The sequence below is a fragment of the Atta cephalotes genome (genome assembly GCF_000143395.1).
Source record: "Atta cephalotes unplaced genomic scaffold scaffold00011, whole genome shotgun sequence".
Classification (NCBI taxonomy): domain Eukaryota; kingdom Metazoa; phylum Arthropoda; class Insecta; order Hymenoptera; family Formicidae; genus Atta; species Atta cephalotes.
In genome coordinates this window covers 1467605-1484630 of record NW_012130075.1, presented here as the reverse complement: position 1 = coordinate 1484630, position 17026 = coordinate 1467605, and the positions used below count along the sequence as shown (strand labels likewise).

The 17026-nt window shown below is 29.6% G+C and overlaps 1 protein-coding gene across 1 annotated transcript; it reads right to left on the bottom strand.

Moving 5' to 3' along the window:
• Positions 1–5743: 5743 nt before the first annotated feature.
• Positions 5744–16656, bottom strand: LOC105617112 (receptor-type tyrosine-protein phosphatase F-like). The gene is made up of 28 exons (XM_012198690.1): positions 16458–16656; positions 16081–16236; positions 15689–15933; positions 15119–15305; positions 14670–15020; positions 14063–14182; positions 13816–13937; positions 13209–13383; positions 12778–12845; positions 12460–12655; positions 12219–12337; positions 11776–11974; positions 11265–11573; positions 10995–11198; positions 10022–10299; positions 9523–9779; positions 9068–9353; positions 8764–8851; positions 8611–8687; positions 8361–8495; positions 8145–8285; positions 7880–8077; positions 7430–7626; positions 7230–7336; positions 6829–7034; positions 6399–6527; positions 6167–6321; positions 5744–5888 (listed from the first exon to the last, which is right to left on the bottom strand). The coding sequence occupies exons 1-28, from the start codon at positions 16654–16656 to the stop codon at positions 5744–5746; spliced, it is 5049 nt and encodes a 1682-aa protein (XP_012054080.1).
• Positions 16657–17026: the final 370 nt, after the last annotated feature.

The window sequence follows — 17026 nt, the reverse complement described above, 5'->3', positions numbered from 1 at the left end:
CACGAACTTTCCGGACAACCCAATATATGTATATAAAGTTCTCTTTGGATTCTATACTATTTGGAAATTTCCAAACGTAGATGTATAATATAAAAAATCATGCAAATTTGTAAAATGTGATGAAAACAAGATCCATAATTAATACGGAAATATTTGGAAATATCGAATTACGAGAGTGCCTTAAGGATGTTTTCGCGTGGGACGATCATAAATATCGATGAGATTTCGGCGAAAGTAGGAAAGAACGGAGTTAATTCTTGATCCGGATGGCGCCGGATGGATCTTAATTATATCGGAATTACCCCGCGGGACATCTTACGAAGGAGCAGAAGCGATTTTAAATTGCTGTCAACTTGGGCCACGGTCGGATCGATTGTCAGAGTTAGGCGCAATTGTATGACATCGCTGTCTGCATGAAGAATAAGCGAGACATTGCATTAAAAAGTCCGAAGTTCGAGCTAAAGTTTCCTTTAATTTCAACTGTGCGTAAACATATGCTGAACCGTGTGGTCGTCAAAGTCTAATCGTAGTAAAGAGATAGCATTGCCATTTATTACGTCATAATAATAATGAAACGTCTCCGTTAACGAAACTATCTAATTTTAACGTAAATACTCTGTTTAAAGTTCCAACAAATATATTTTTCAAATGCGTGAAATGCATGAAATATGATTGAGAGCGTAAATATTTTTAAATAAATACCAAGAATATGGCATTTATGAAGAATAACTCGAGATTTTTACTGAAGAAGAAATAATATAAAATACATAAATTAATAGGCGAGCCATGATAGCCTATTAATTTATATTATTTTTTCTTCCTCACCATGTAAATAAATTCCTACGTAAATAAATTCCTACGTCTTTTGGTTGTGTAACATATTATATTCCCGTACAGTTTACAGAGTTGCAGTTGAAAGTCGGTATCGCGTCACGCGATTGATAAATAATTGGCACTTGGTAAATTTTTATGCGAAATCTCGGTTTTCAGAAAATCGCTCGCATGAGTGACAAATATAGTTGCTACTCTGCTGAAGACCTACTTTGCACGATATATCAGTCATCTGATAGCAGATGTCGTGATACCGTAATAATACGCATCCTCCGTATCCAAGTTAAAAAATTGTAAAATTTTCCGTTGGAAATCCAAGAAATGTTGCAGAGTTGGAAAAATTAATTACGCAATTTTATTATTTAGATTCATATCTTAGTTAGCTTAATAGTCTATCAATGAAGCGAATTATCATGCCGCCATCATTCATAATACAAAAAAAAATTAAATTACAGATAATGTACTGTACATTTTTTTCGAAATATGATATTTTTTATATGATAATCCGAATTTGATTTATCTTTTGTGGCTTTAATAAATTTTCATGGTGATTTTCAATATCGTACTATACATTAAATTTAATTTATAATGTTAAATTTATAATGTCAAATTATATTTAATTATAAATTAATTTGAGTTATTTTTAATCATTTCTGTAGGTCGTCACTACTCCTATTCAATATGTCATTAATTTAACTAAAACAATGGAGTTAAACAATTTCAATAAATGTAACAATTCCATAAATGTATTAAATTTGATTAACATTTAATTATTTACTAATTAAGTGCATACATTAAAATGAATGTTGTTTACTTTAAAAATAAGCAATTCAATCACAGAAATAGATTGATTTACATTTTGACATTAAAATTAAAAATTATTATTTTTAATTAAACATTATTTAATTGAAGGGATTGAGTTATCATTTCTCCTTTGATATCTAACAGAGTATAATATCATAAAAAATAATTATTATCGATTTATAATCTAATCTATTTCATATAAAATAATTGTTATTCAAAAAATAATTGTTATCGGCTTATAATCTAATCTATGCTTATAAAAGTTTTTTTTATTAGGATGTGTCTTTTTTGCAATCATCGCCGCATATATATTGATTTAATTTGTCACAATGTTGTTTAAATCTCAAGGAATAGATACAAATAAAAAAATAATGAAAATTCATAAGAAAATTATGCAGCACAATTCATTGGCGATACATTGATTAACTATTGACATGCATTGAGGATATACTGGGTCAATATTGTACCAATAAATTGTGCTATTAGTGTGAGGAAAGGATTATTTGTTTGTCCAATGGACAAACAATATAAGAACCACGTTTTATAAAAACTAAGCTTGAACAGTAATCTTAAAAGATTATTGTTGACATTATACCATGATTGACAAGTAATCGATACAATGTTCATTTCTCCGTAATTATAATATCTATAGATAACTGAATTAAACACAACTTAATCGACTTCAGTTTTCCTTGAAGAGAAAACCTATATGTTATTTTTAATAAACTGTCTGTCCTTTTCCGCATAATATTTCAAATCAAGTAATAGATATGAGAATTTTGCAAACGTAGCGCATTCAAATTCCGGCTCGAGTCGCACCGCTCGTTTAAAATGGCGTCTAAGATTGCACATTTACAGAGCGTGATCCTTACATAACAGAAAAGCGAACAGCAAAAGCGAGCGGAGTAAACGAAGTCCACTCGACGTTGCGGAGCACCGTTTTGAAAATCGCGACGCGACTACGCGCGGTATACAAATTTCCGGGGAAAATCTAGCTTTTCTCTTTATTTTGTCATTATTTTTCCTAGAACAAGGTCGTTCATCGGGAGTCGTTCAAATGCGAGCGGGAAATCTCGCAGTGTAGCGATTTCGAGCAATCGAGTTCGAGCGGCAAACATGTCCTCCACGGCCTTGGGTTGCGACATGTCGATCGTTAAGCTTGGCTGACGCTAACTGTCAATGGTTGCTTAGAACGGAACTTCATTGATGCGGAACAATGGCCTGTCGCATCCGCGACGCGCCGTCGCGACGCCACGTGTTCGCCATGCGCACGCACGCACGCACGCACGCACTTTATTCGAAGAATTTTTACCTGCTGCTCCACGACGGTGCGACTACGGTCGCATAAAATACGCCCTAGTTTCCTCTTGATATTTCCCCGGCCTTTGATCAAATATTCACACCGGAAGTCGTATTCCTTGAGCGCGGCAAATTTGTGCCAATTTATCAATAGTAATCGAAAACGCGTCGAAACACACGTGAGAATTGCGCGCCGGAGGTACTTCGTATGCGTCGTCGCGACGGCTCGCGTCTCTTTGTGGTATGTAGCATTAGCTGTTTATCAGCGAGGTCCACGATGGAGGCGCCTTCTGCCGGCGAGATGAAAGACTTTACGAGAGGCAGGGATATTCACAGCTTCGGTCACCAGTTAGGTCCGTAAAATTTTTACTTTTCTTGCAGCGAAATCTGCTAGTCGGTCATGGCCGCCGAAATCGGATTCCAAACAGAAGTTTTCTTCAAATAATCATATTGTAGTTATATTAGTTATTCAATGTCACGAAATTTATGAGCAACATTTCTAACACATGATTTTTAAAGGAGATAAAACAGAGTTATAATTTATTGTAAAAGAATGTTAATTTTCTTTAATTTGATTTTTGTATCTATTACATAAAAATTCTTATGTAAAGTTTAAGCTTTTGTTACATTTACATTATTTTATAAAAGATTTTATCCATTTAAAAATTTGGAAACTAATACAAAAATAGATGATTAGAAGGAAAAAATAATTTGTTTGAATATGCTATTGTTATATATTGTTGTATTATCTTGAGTATATATATATATTGTAAATTTTGAACGAGCCAAAAATCGTATCTAAGATTTTTTCGTGATTTATCGCGGGTTAATTAAGAGGATCACTTTTGATTGTTCATAATTTCAAAATTTTCGTAATTCGTTGTTCATAATTTCAAAAATTATCGGAATTAACAAAACAGATTCTTAAAGCTGGAACTTTGCTTATAGAGTCATCTCCTCAGTTCTGATGAAAATAAAAATCGGAGCGTTGAATGTAATGGGACAGTAATAGAAGCATAAATTGAAACAACGGAATATAAAAGAAGCATAAATGCCTCTTTTACATTTCGTTGTTTCAATTTTCACCTTTTAGAAGCTTCATTTACACTTCTATTACTCTCCCATTACATTCGACTTCCGCTCCGATTTTATTTTCATTAGAATATTGCTCGAGCGTGGTAACTTCTCTTACATGTTGTGATGTGCTGGTTATTGTAAATAATTATATGGGATTTACAATTTAATGTCGATTGTGATGTCGATGAAATTGTAGAGAAGTGCTCTTGGCAAAGATATTCTCGATGGGTTGCCATTTCCTTCCGAAAGAAGACACGAGAAATATGAAAATATTTTGGATCTATCAGGAATTAAATTCGGGATCTCTATTATAGCAGACAGTGCGTTGTCTGCTTTGCCACGCTTCTTCTCATAATGAAATCGTATAATTACCAAATTTTTTTTAAGAATGTGCTGAGTGTTGACATGATACAAATGAATTAGCACTAGATACTTTTATTTCAATCTATAATGTCTTCCCGAGAAAAAATGTTATATATGGACATATTTTATATATAATTAAAAATTATATATATAATTATGTATAAAATATATCAATTTTACAAGGTTAATGAAAAATATATTTTAAATATATTTTAAACAGTTTAAAATTTGATAATTGATATTTTTAATATATTTTAATATGTTTTTTTATAATATTGTTTAAAGCATATTTGAAGCATTAAAAATATATTTTCAAAGAAACATAATACATTCTTAAAAACATGATATATTCTTAAAAAAAAAAAGCATTATCTATTCTTTGCCAACCCTGCAATTTTATAATTATATATAATTTCATATAATTGTATATAATTATATTTAATAGAATATTTTTTCCTAGATTGATACATGATATTAATTGAAAAATATCAAGCATTGATATGGAACATTTTAAATAAATTTAAATATACACATTGTACATTTATTTAAAATTTTTAAGTGGAGTAGGTTTTTCAAATTAATTTTGAATTTCTTAAGATAAATCAAATTCACTTAGGTCCGGTTGCATCAATGTTACTTTGACTTTAAGCGAGACTTAAAATTCTATCTGTCTCGTTTTAAAACTGAAAGAGAAAGAGAGATAGAGAGAATTTTAAGCCTCGCTTCAAGTCAACGTAATTGGTTCAATTGGGCTTTACTTGCTAACGATATTACTCATAAAAGTTACATCACTTAACATTTCGAATTAATAGTATGCGCATTCCCGCATTATCAGATAAAAGATATGTATGTCGCGTATGGCGTATCCATAAACACGAAGGTGGTTCACCTTGGTCATAAAATAGAAAAACTGAGGAAAGCATAAAGTTATACTCACTATTATTCTCCATAATACAATATTTTATATATTTCCAAAAATATTTCCAAAAATACAATTGTTAATAAATAAAACATTTTTTAGGTTACACTACAAAACCTCAATGTTAATATACTTAATATACATCAATATTTAATACATATGCATATTGCTACATTCGACTTTTTATAATTATACAATGTAATGCTGCTTTATTATCTTATCTTAATAACTTATTTTTAATTTATGAAAAATTCGCATAGGTTTCAAAATATTTCAAATATGTCTCTGCTGCATTGTACAAGTATTCCAGATGTTCCTATAAACATTAAATAAAATTTCTTACTTGAATATATTATTTAAAGTTTCTTATAATTTTTTTGTATAGTAAAAATGAAGAATACAATTTTGTATCGATAAAATGTTTATCAACATTTTTTCTTTTTGTTAAAATTATATTACCAAAGAATGAACAAAATCTGGTCTTGATCGTCTAACAGCTCGCACTGCTAAAGAAACATCGCATTCTCTTTCGACAGCCATTCGTTCTAGCAGGAAACTCAATGCTAGATAGAGACCACATCCAGTTACTCCGTCGCTGAAAGATTGTTATATATTTTTTAATATTTCGCGAAACATTGCTTGAGAAAAAATATATAATTAATTATATAAATATATATATATATATATATATGCTCAATTATTTGAAAGAATTCTGAAAAAATTATTTAATATTAAATTATTATATAAATTAATATGTAAGTATAAAAAAAATGTTTTTTATTATTAAAGAAAAACACATAATAATTTGAATTATAGTATATGACAATCTTTCGATTTAGAATAGTAATATCATAATATGTATATAATTTTTACTGGCAAAGTGTGACAGTAGGCCCATCGCCTCTCGCAATTCTCTCCGCAGCTTGCCAAAGAGTCACCATTGTTATAACTGGTGGTGGTAGTTGATTCTTTCCAGGTTTCCACTCCGTCAAACATAGTATAGTAACAAATTGTTCTCTGGAGGGTTTCTACGACAAAACATCATCAAGCTAAATAGGTAGTGACAAATGAAAACTGTCAAACTTGTCGTATTGAATTGATTTACCTCGGAACTATCAATGAGCAACAATTTTTGTGAGGTATAATACTCCAACTCTACGACTTCCTTCATTATGATATTTAAATATGGAACTGGTTTAAACTCACCGCTTGTAGGAGCAATGGCGCAGCAAGTCTGTAATTTCAAGGATATATAATTGCATTTATAAACACAACTGCATTTATATAACTTAGTTATTACAATATGATATTTAATAATTTAAAAATATATGCGTAATTGCGCATATAAACAAAATAAATCAGCTATATATTATATTTTATAAATTATCTCAATTAGTTGATTTATTTTGTTTAAACAATGCGCATGTAGTTTTAAGAAATGAACAAAATAGTTGTTGTAGTTATATAATTTAGATTTTGCTAAACATTTCATTCTCATAAATATAATTTGTATTAATATGTAGAAAAAAACATACAGGATTCTGAAAATCAGGTGGTTGCAGCATTAGAATAAGTTCAACTTTAAACTCAGCGATCATTCGCCAAAAATCATTAATCGTTGATGGCATAGGAAGCTGTGAAGCTAGATATTGATTCTGAACTTTTACTCCGTCTACATAAACAGCGGATAAATAGTCGCTGTCTTCATCTGATGCTGGATATCTTTTCAAATATATTCTATTGATCTTATCTACAAAATAAAATATTTTTTTTTTTAATTTTTCTAAATTTCTGATTATTTTCTACTATATCAAGAATTTATTGTTAACTGTACAAAACATTAATCTAATTTCTTGGCTTATCATCATATAATTAAAAAAATTTGGAATTTTTAATATGCTTATGAAATAAAATCCCATATAATTAAAATACAAACCTGAAATCAATTCCGGAAATCTATTTTTAACTCGATTACACTCCGATAATGATGGAGGAGACGTAATTTGTCGCAGGGCTTCATCTTGCCATGCAGTATTCTGTAATCTAAAGGTCATAGAATAATTAATTTTTGTAATATTACCTAATTTAAACAATTTAACAATGAACATAAATTGAAATCGAGTTTTTAAGATATACCTTTGCTGGTGAAGCGGCAATTGTTTCTTTAACGCTTTAATTTGTATTAGTAACATTTCATTACATGGCAATGTGGTTGGAATAGAAAGCAAACATTCCACTAATGCCAAATGCGCTAACAGGTATTGTTGTTTATTATCCACCATGTTAGCTCTTTCGCTTCTGATGGACGTCGTTTCGGCGAAAACATCAACTAGCTAAATAATTTTATTCAATAAAATAATAAAAATTATTATCATTCATATAATTTATGTACTAATCCTAGTAACAATTTATTAACGATATATATTGATTAAATGTTGAAGATATATTGAGCCAATGTTAAGTCAATATCATATTTGAGCAATACTGTGCCAATAATTGTGCTACTGAAGTAAATATTGAAATACAGTTAATTACTTATGCAAATGGCGTTATTGAAGCGATAAACAAATAAAAAAATATTATTACCCCTTCCGCTGCTGCTCGACGGAGACAAATATCGCACAAAATGATGGTCCCGGTTCTTCCCACGCCAGCACTGCAATGGACTACCACGGGTCCGATTCCAGGTGGTGTTGCCAACAATTTCTTTAAGTACGTGACTATGGAGTGCGTATATAATGGCACACTATGGTCTGGCCAAGCCGTATAATGCAGATGTTCTATCTATGATTGATGCGTATTATTTAATAAAAGTTATTGCGTCTAATATGCATAAAAAAAATGTTGGTACCTTACGAGTTTCCTTTCCACAAGTGACATTGAAAATTCTAAAGCAATAATCAGCAAAGACATTGTGCTTCGCATTTAGTACAATTATGTCGCCGTATTTCTTCTTCTTACCGATATCTGGCCAATATTGTTCGCATTTTGTCTAGAAAAACCATTATTAAACTATTTATAGCAAAACAATAATGATTTAATGAGCATACTCCAAAAAGAATTTTACTTTTCCACTTTCAATCACATTTGTCAACATGCAGATAATAAGAACATTTTCTTGCCAAATCATGCGCCAGAAGTCGATGACTGTATTAGGTTTGGGTCCTTGTGTTGCTATATAATGCTTATCCTTTTTATAACCCTTTTGGAATAATTAAATTTAATTAAGAAATTGCCATTAAAAAATTGCCATTAATGTAAACAGAAATATTATTTATACTTTGAAACTGAAACACTTATGATTAATCAGGGCTTACGGTGATATAATTAGCGTTGATGTAATCGGAGTGACCGTCATCCGGAAGTTTCTTTAATATCACACGCGTTTCATCATCTGTACAAATCAACACAAATAAACGATATTAAGTCAGTGCTGCGCAAAACTATTCTATGGTCGACTTTTTACTTACACGCAATAAGATTTCCATATCGATTCTTAGATTTATTCTGCGGTAATTTCCCATAATCCCACGGTTTCGTTTGTCCTCTTGAAAATGTCTCAAAAAAAATTGCAAAATTATCTTATTGTATTATATTTTTGTGAATTGTGATTATTATAGTAAAGAAAATAATATGATTCTCCATAAATTGATAAAGATTTATATATAATTAAGATTTTGTTATTTAATTCAGAGAATGTAGAAATATTAAGTTTTCAGAACAATCGAGAAGACAATTTAGTAGTTCAGAATTAAAACCAAAATTAAAACACACCTCATATTGCTTATCGAGCAATCCTGATTGTATCGCCTGCCTGACATAATTTTCAAAATCTTTCACCTTCACTAACGATGACATTTCTGTTTTCTCTTCGTTGTTATTTGCGGCGATAGATACTTCCGGTATGATCGTCTGCGATAGGGATTGTCTATCAGAAGAAGTAGATAGATTTTGCTTTGAATTCGATATCGAAGATTTCGTTTCTTGTTCGAAGTTTTCAATATTTTGCGACAGAATCATCTCGTCTTGCATTAACTGTTCAGTTAATTTCTGCTTTTTCCTGTAAAAAAAATTATACGTTAACTTGCAATAGACATAAAATTAATCTGTATAGCATTAAATTTGATTTGATATCAACAGATAATTTTGTCTAAACTGCTTACACGACAAATATTAATAAATGGAAGTAGCAGTATTACTTTGTCCTCTAAGAAGTGGAAAGATACTACCTTCGATACAAGTAAAAAGCTACGCCTGCCACAACAAGAAGTAATATAACAGATATGAGCCACGCTTCGTGATGCTTCGGTGGGACTTCACCAATAAGAACCGATCTTGAAAGCATAATGGACTCGGTGAATAAATTCCGATCAGTTACGATAATCACTATGTCATAATATCCTTTAGATTTTAATGGGCAATTCTTTGCATTACCATAAATATAATTATCACCGATCGTGAATTGTTTGCCAGCGAACTCACTGGTCTGTCACAATTAAAAGCAAAAATATTTTATTCTAAATATACAGCATTTTAAAGCTATTTTTCATTTGTGTTAATATTGTAATTGTAATTTAGGTAACTTTAATCTTATTTTAATTAGTTACATGTACATAAAACAAGATTACAGCTATTAAAATTTTTGTAATCAATTATTACTTAATTATTATTGTAAGATTATTTATGATTAAATCATGCATAGAAGTCAAAACTATTTTATATACATACAGAAACTTCAGCAGCTAGCCATGCGATTTCGTTTATCTTTATGCCTGCTCGTGTTCGTAATTTCTCAGGTATTTTCAAATATTGCTCGCAAGGATTATGGCCTTTTATTATGACATACATCATGCTATCTTGAGTGTCGTTTATAACAAACGGTATATTTAATAAAATCGTGGAATCGAATTTGTCTATCATGTCTAGAACGCCATCAAAAACTGCAGTTGAAGGCGTATGAACTTCCACGAACTTTGTATTGCTAGATTTATTTTCAATTGTCACAGCTTGAATATAGATAATGTATTGCGTTGACGGAAACAAATATAACTGTTTGCTGTAGTTACGCATGTATTGTGTCACCGGATATTCAAATATTTCGCCCATAAATGATCGAGAAGGGCGTCTTCTCAGATTTGAGGAGATTTCTTCAATTCGAATGCGAAAATATTCAAGAGGAGCACCTGTCTTCCAAGGATGAAGCCATTTTAAATCAACCACGCTGTTGTTGTTGATCGTAAAAGTATAATTTCCAGGTGCATCCGGCGCTAAAATGTAATCTGATTGTAATATTTATTCGAAGCAATACTTAAATTAATTTACAATATTTTGGAAAAATTCTAAATAATACTTAAATTACTTTACAATATATTCTGAAAAAATTCTAAGAAGACTAAATAATTATTTATTGCACATAATAAACATTTTTACAATTATTTACTAAATTTGAAATTTTACTTGTATTATGAAGCATATCGCGAGTAACGAAGACTGGAAGGCCTGGCTCAGTAACGTCCATATTGTACGCGAAAACCTACAATACATTTCTTTATATGACTTTTATATTCATTAGCTTATTTTTTCTATTATGCCACAAAATTTATTTATGTTTACCAGAAATATTGAAAAAGTCATGGATCTTAATATTATTTTACCTTAATTATTTTGAGAGAAAATATGAAAGGTTTCTGAATAACTTTACAAATATAATCGTCCCACAAGTCACAAAACTCATTGAATTGAACTTGAATATCTGAACAATGTTTGCTATATGTGTCACATAACTGGACACCATAAATACGTAATTTTCCGTTGAGAGGTGGAAGCGGACTTTGCCATCTCAGATGTATCAAGTTTTGACGAGTATCAATTTCGACGATCTCTAAATTGGTTACTTCGGGCGGAGCTGTTATTTCAATTACATTATGATTACAGAAAAAATTATCAAAGTACTAATAATATCAAGTTTTACCTGTCGATGGAGTTTCAAACTCGATTTTTTTATAAGCGGAGGCATTTTCTTTGCTCATAAATTCTCTTATTACATATACTGTTGCCATGTATCGCTCAAGACCGTTTAATTTCGGATCTAATCCACTCAAATCGATATAATTGCGGCTAGTCTGTTTGGTTATATTAAAGTATTTAACAGCATCACTAATGCCGTGTATTCTTATTCTGGCTTTCAGTGCTCCCGAAATCGTTGTACAATCTTCGGGTGGACTCCATGACAGTTTCCAATTTTGTATTGTCAACTGATTAAATAATTCTGATGGTATCTCTATAAAACCGTTGATTTTCTTATTTTTTTTTTGTGAGAAGCTTTCATACGTATATAAGATATCAATATACAATTACTTAAGTATTTAATTAATTATTAAAAGTATTATTAAAAATTAATAAACAAATAAATAAATTGATTGGCATTCTTTATCTGTAATATTAACAATAATTCTAGTAATTCTAGTAAATGATATATGTACCAGACTGTGCTGTTTTAAAGGTTGTCTCTGCGAACATGCTGAAATGTCGTGAATTATAAGCTCTGACCTGTGCACTATAAGATCTGTATGGATGTAAATCTCGAATTGTGATGGTTGGTACGTTTGTAATAGAATTTATAATAGTGTGATTAGTTAGTATAGATATTTTTAAGTTCTTACAACCAAAGTACTCTTCAACCTAGAATTAGTATACAAAGTATAATCTACATAATAATTAAAGTACATTTCAATAAAAATCTAATGTTGAAATAGTTAAATTAAATGTTTGCATTCAATTTTAATAATATTGCGCTTCATCATAGTTTGATATTTCGAATACTATAGAGCACTAACAAATGTAAAATAAATCAGTTTGAGATACACAATTGAGTAATTTTAATTAATTTTAATTGATAACCAATTTTCTTATCTGCATTTATTACCTTTAAGAATACTTCGTATTTCTCTATTTTTCCATTCGGTTCAAGTGGAGCTCTCCAAATCAGAATAAGTTCTGTATTAGCCGACAACATACTTTGAAGATCTGACACTTTAGAAGGGACTGTGAATATTTGTAAAATTATATTTGTAAAATTTTATTTATAACTTATAAAGCATATATGCAACATAATACATATCTATATTGCAAAAATATACAAACTCTTTCTTTTGAAGTGAACTTACCGCCTTCAAGCGTATGAATTTCCTGGGAAAATAACTTATGATTTTTATGATATATATTCACTTCAAAAGAAGTGTATGATGGCAAGTACTCCAATTCGTATTCAAAGGATGTAGGTGTTAAAGAACTGACTACCATACTCGTATCTATTTTGTAAACTGTCAGATGATACCAATTTATCGGACATGAATATAATTGCTGTGATAAAAAAAAAACAAAGTTGAGTTTCATTTATTCCGAAATACTGTGATAAAATGTTTAAATGCAATATGCAAAGTTAAAAGAGATCTGAATCAAATTTACATAAAATATCTACATACTGTTGGATTGAGTTGCCAATTAATAGTGATGCTGTTTTCTTTGGATGTTATATTGAAATTTTCAACCGCTGCATCATAATGCAAAGAGTTATTATAGAAAATATTGTATTATTTATATAAAAGTAAATAAAAAACTGAAATGATATTTTTATTACGAGTTTCACAATAATAAAGATAGCCTTCTATTAATTACTCAATCAATAAGTTAATTTGCAATTTTTTAATTATTTTTAAATAATTTTGCATCATACAATGTAAAATTAAATTTGTTTCTATATAATAAAAATAATATATGTAATAATAATATAATAAATTTTGATTTATTTAATTCCATTTATATAGAATGTAATGATAAATATAAAGGTTGAATAACTGTTTACGAAATTAACATTAATTAATTTAATTTCTAAATTTAAAAAATATTGACTCACGATTGCATTTAGTTTCAGCTACTTGCCAATCACTATGTATTTTTATTCCAGTAATATCCAGGATCAAACCGATATGATAAATAACACCAGGTTCCAAGTTCTCAAAATTTCCTGTAAGTTGTGTCATATTTCGAAATAACTCGTTCCATGGTTGCTCAATATATTTAATATTTGTCTGTAAAAAATGTATCATAAAATTAAATTTTCCTTTCATTTTATTGTCGAATGGATGATATTCAAATATTTAAATCGATTGTAAATTGTTGTTACTACTAAATACTAATTCTTGTTATTTTAAGGAATTAAAAAAAATAATACTTCAAAATGTATTCAATTTAAAATGTTACTCGAATGTCAAAAGAATAATGAATCGATATTTTATCATATTCGTCCTTCCATGTTATAGGAATAACGACGTGAATAGTCGTCTCACTTATCGAAATAATTGTAGGTTCGTCGGGCTTGTCTACGCCTGTAAAATGATTGATTATTTGTATACTTGTATCTAATAATGATAGATATTGTTCAATTGACATAATATAAAAGCAGCATGCTATGTATTATATAAAAGATTGTTACTTGTTTGACATAAAGGTGATATATATACTTTTTCACTATTATTATTGCAACCTTTACTACACTCTCCATTTGCTTTATTACATTGTTCATTGTAAAAACATGAGCCACATGTCTTCATACAACCATAACCATATGTATATGCGTTACAAGCTGAAAAATCAAAAATTAAATGTTTAAATATTTCACAATATATAAAAATAAAAATAGTGCTGATAATATTAGAAATTATTTACATTTAGAACAATCGTCTCCTAAAAAACCTGAAGCACACATACAACCATCTTCATAACAAAGTTCAGTTCCTTTGCAATCAGAGTTACTACTTAGATGATGAGTACAAGAAAATAAACATTGCGGTCCAATTTTTCCTTCAGGACAATATGTGTCAGTATCTGCTAAAACATTATTTTTATATTAAAATACTTTTTATATTTAAAATATTTTTTTCAACTTGTAGATTTAAAAATTTAGTGAATAAATAATTTTTTTAACTTATTTATATTTTAAAGACTTAATAAATAAAATATATTATATTATTAATTTCAATTATATGACGTAAATAATAATTGTTAGTAAGTACCCAGATTTGCGTCAAACTTGATACTCGATAAATGATTCACGGTGACATGTTCATCGTAAAATAATTTTTGGCATGTCTCATTCGGCCAAAAATATTTAAGCTGATTATTCCAATCTTGTCCAGAAATCATAAAACCCTCTCTCAAAGCTTTTAAAAAAAAATAATAAATTAATCTATACGTACAAAAAAAAATTAATTGTGGAAAGTCTTTGTAATGTTTGACAAACGTACAAAGTACGTAATTCAAAGTAGCAATAGAATTCCGAAATAATAAAAAAAATAAAAAGTTACAAAATTCTCACCGTTTTGGGAACATTGACGAACGTTCGCTATCGCCCACAACGGATTCGAACTGTATTTATTTAGTTTAGGAATCAATTCGATTATCATTTTACTGTCAGTATTATAATCAAGTGCTGAAGAATTTATCTTGATTTTGACAGATTGCCACGTAGGTAAGCCATGAATTGCTTTCGAGCCTTTTGCTGTTACCATTACAAACACATCATTGTTGGTAAAATCATGCAAGACTATACTTGCTTCGCATTCGGCGCAGAGACCAATTAACAATTGTATGCACATTGTTCTGTTATTAAATTGGAAGACAGGACTTGTTAAAATTGCATTCTCAACAGTTGTATGTAGAAAATCATCTGAAAAATATATTTGTGGATATAATTTTTCTTCATTATTTGATGTTCGATTTAAAATAATTTCTATTTATAGAAATTTGTTAGAAATCTGTACTTACATATATGAAATCGAAATAACATCGCTGTGATACTTCTAATAAACATATGATAATTATCGTTTGAAGATTCTTCTTTGTCTACATATGTCATAATAATCTTATCAGTATCATAAACAATTATTCTCCGCATTATAGAGTTCCACGTAATAATAAATGTTCGCCATTCATTTTCAGATAGTGGTTTATGCTGTATTAATTATTAATTTTAAATGCGACATAAAGATCTTCCAACAATTTTTGCGGATTTAGATTTGTGAAGATTCTTATTAGGATGATGTTGTAAATGGTAGGGAATAAAAATCTTAAAATGATTAATTTTTTTATTCGGGATATGTTTCAGAAACGTTTTTACTATATGTAAAATAAAAAAGTGTGATGGCTTTAAGTAGGAGAAACACAATATACATGTGTGTGTGTGTGTGTGTGTGTGTGTGCGTGTGTGTGTGTGTGTGTGTGTGTGTGTGTCGTGTGTGTGTGTGTGTGTGTGTGTGTGTGTGTGTGTGTGTGTGTGTGTGTGTGTGTGTGTGTGTGTGTGTGTGTGTGTGTGTGTGTGTGTATGTGTGTATTTACCTTGAAGGAAACTAATGGTTCCCTGCATTTCGAACCTGCTGCGGGAAATTCTCCAAGTAAAGGCACTCCTGTTGCGCATTTTCGTAGAACAGACAATGTATTATGCCAACCTCCTATTATAATCCAATAGCAAGAATCTTTGAGGTAATTTGTACCATTGCAAATTAATATATGCGCGTCATGAGATGCACGAACCGAAAAAGAGAGTTTTACTTCGACAGCAAGTTTATTTACATAATAGGTATCTTGAACATTTTTATACTCTTCAAATTCTGAAAATTTTAAGTGTATGTTACTTAAAGCTATGTCAAAGTTATATTTTGTTTGTAATAGTTTATAATACATTTTATATATATTATACTTTTTTGTCAAATGACAAAAGAGATTTTTACCTTCCCATCGTTGATCAAATACTGGACCCATAGGTGTTTTTAAAGAATTTGTAAGATACCAATCGTTTTTTTTAGTCCATGCCTTCAAGCAGCTTACATTTGCGTTCATTTTGCAATTTATTGCATTATTGTTAAATCCAATTATATCGCGAAACTCTGAAGTAATGATAAGTATGTCTATATAATACATACATTGCCGCAAATAAATGTAAAAATATCTATTAAATGTTGTATGTAAATGAATTTATTTAAAAGATATTAACTAAATTTTGATAAGAATCTTAGTATGTAAAAGTATAAAAAATAATTTTTTATGAAACACATAAATATATTTTGTTCTGTAAATTATAAAATCGCAGTTTTGATTCATAACTTACGTAAATTGTTTTTTTCAGCTTGATAATAATGCCAGATTAAGTTATAGTTCCATACAAGAGCGCCGCCATCATCCTCTGAGAGACATCTCAATTTTATTTTGTCGGGCCTTGTAGATAATAATGGTCCGCGCAGTACAGTTACTTTTCCAAAAATATGTAGGACATGACTTACAAAAATAAAGAACATTAGCGCATTCATCGTTGTTTTTTTCATTATCAACGAAAACGTGCTTTATAAGTTTAACAATTATTAAATGTAAATATTATTGGATGTAAATAATTTTTTACATTTATTCAGCACGACAATTTGATTTAAACGAAATTAATAAGAGAATTAAATAGAATTAAATAGAATTAAATAAAATTTTTATTGAAGTATATGGTCCGTTTTATACGATCCAGACTATTGGACGACAGGCAATAACTGGTAGAAAGGAACTCGACTTCCTTCTATAAATCCGCGATAACAGATTCCGTATCTACTAAATGTGTCTGACACATCAGGAAATGACGATTCTACAGGATGTACATATATCATTTTTATATTATCATTTTTATATCATATTAGA

What these genes read in the sequence shown, in the direction of transcription:
- LOC105617112 (XM_012198690.1), bottom strand. Translation starts at nt 16,656, where the DNA reads ATGAATGCGCTAATGTTCTTTATTTTTGTAAGTCATGTCCTACATATT. An exon ending in AGCTGAAACTAAATGCAATC is followed by an intron (nt 12,846 to 13,208) that starts GTGAGTCAATAT and finishes ATTATGATGCAG; the next exon opens with CGGTTGAAAATTTCAATATA. An exon ending in CTTGTGGGACGATTATATTT is followed by an intron (nt 10,300 to 10,994) that starts GTAAAGTTATTC and finishes TCTATATTCAAG; the next exon opens with CTGTGACAATTGAAAATAAA.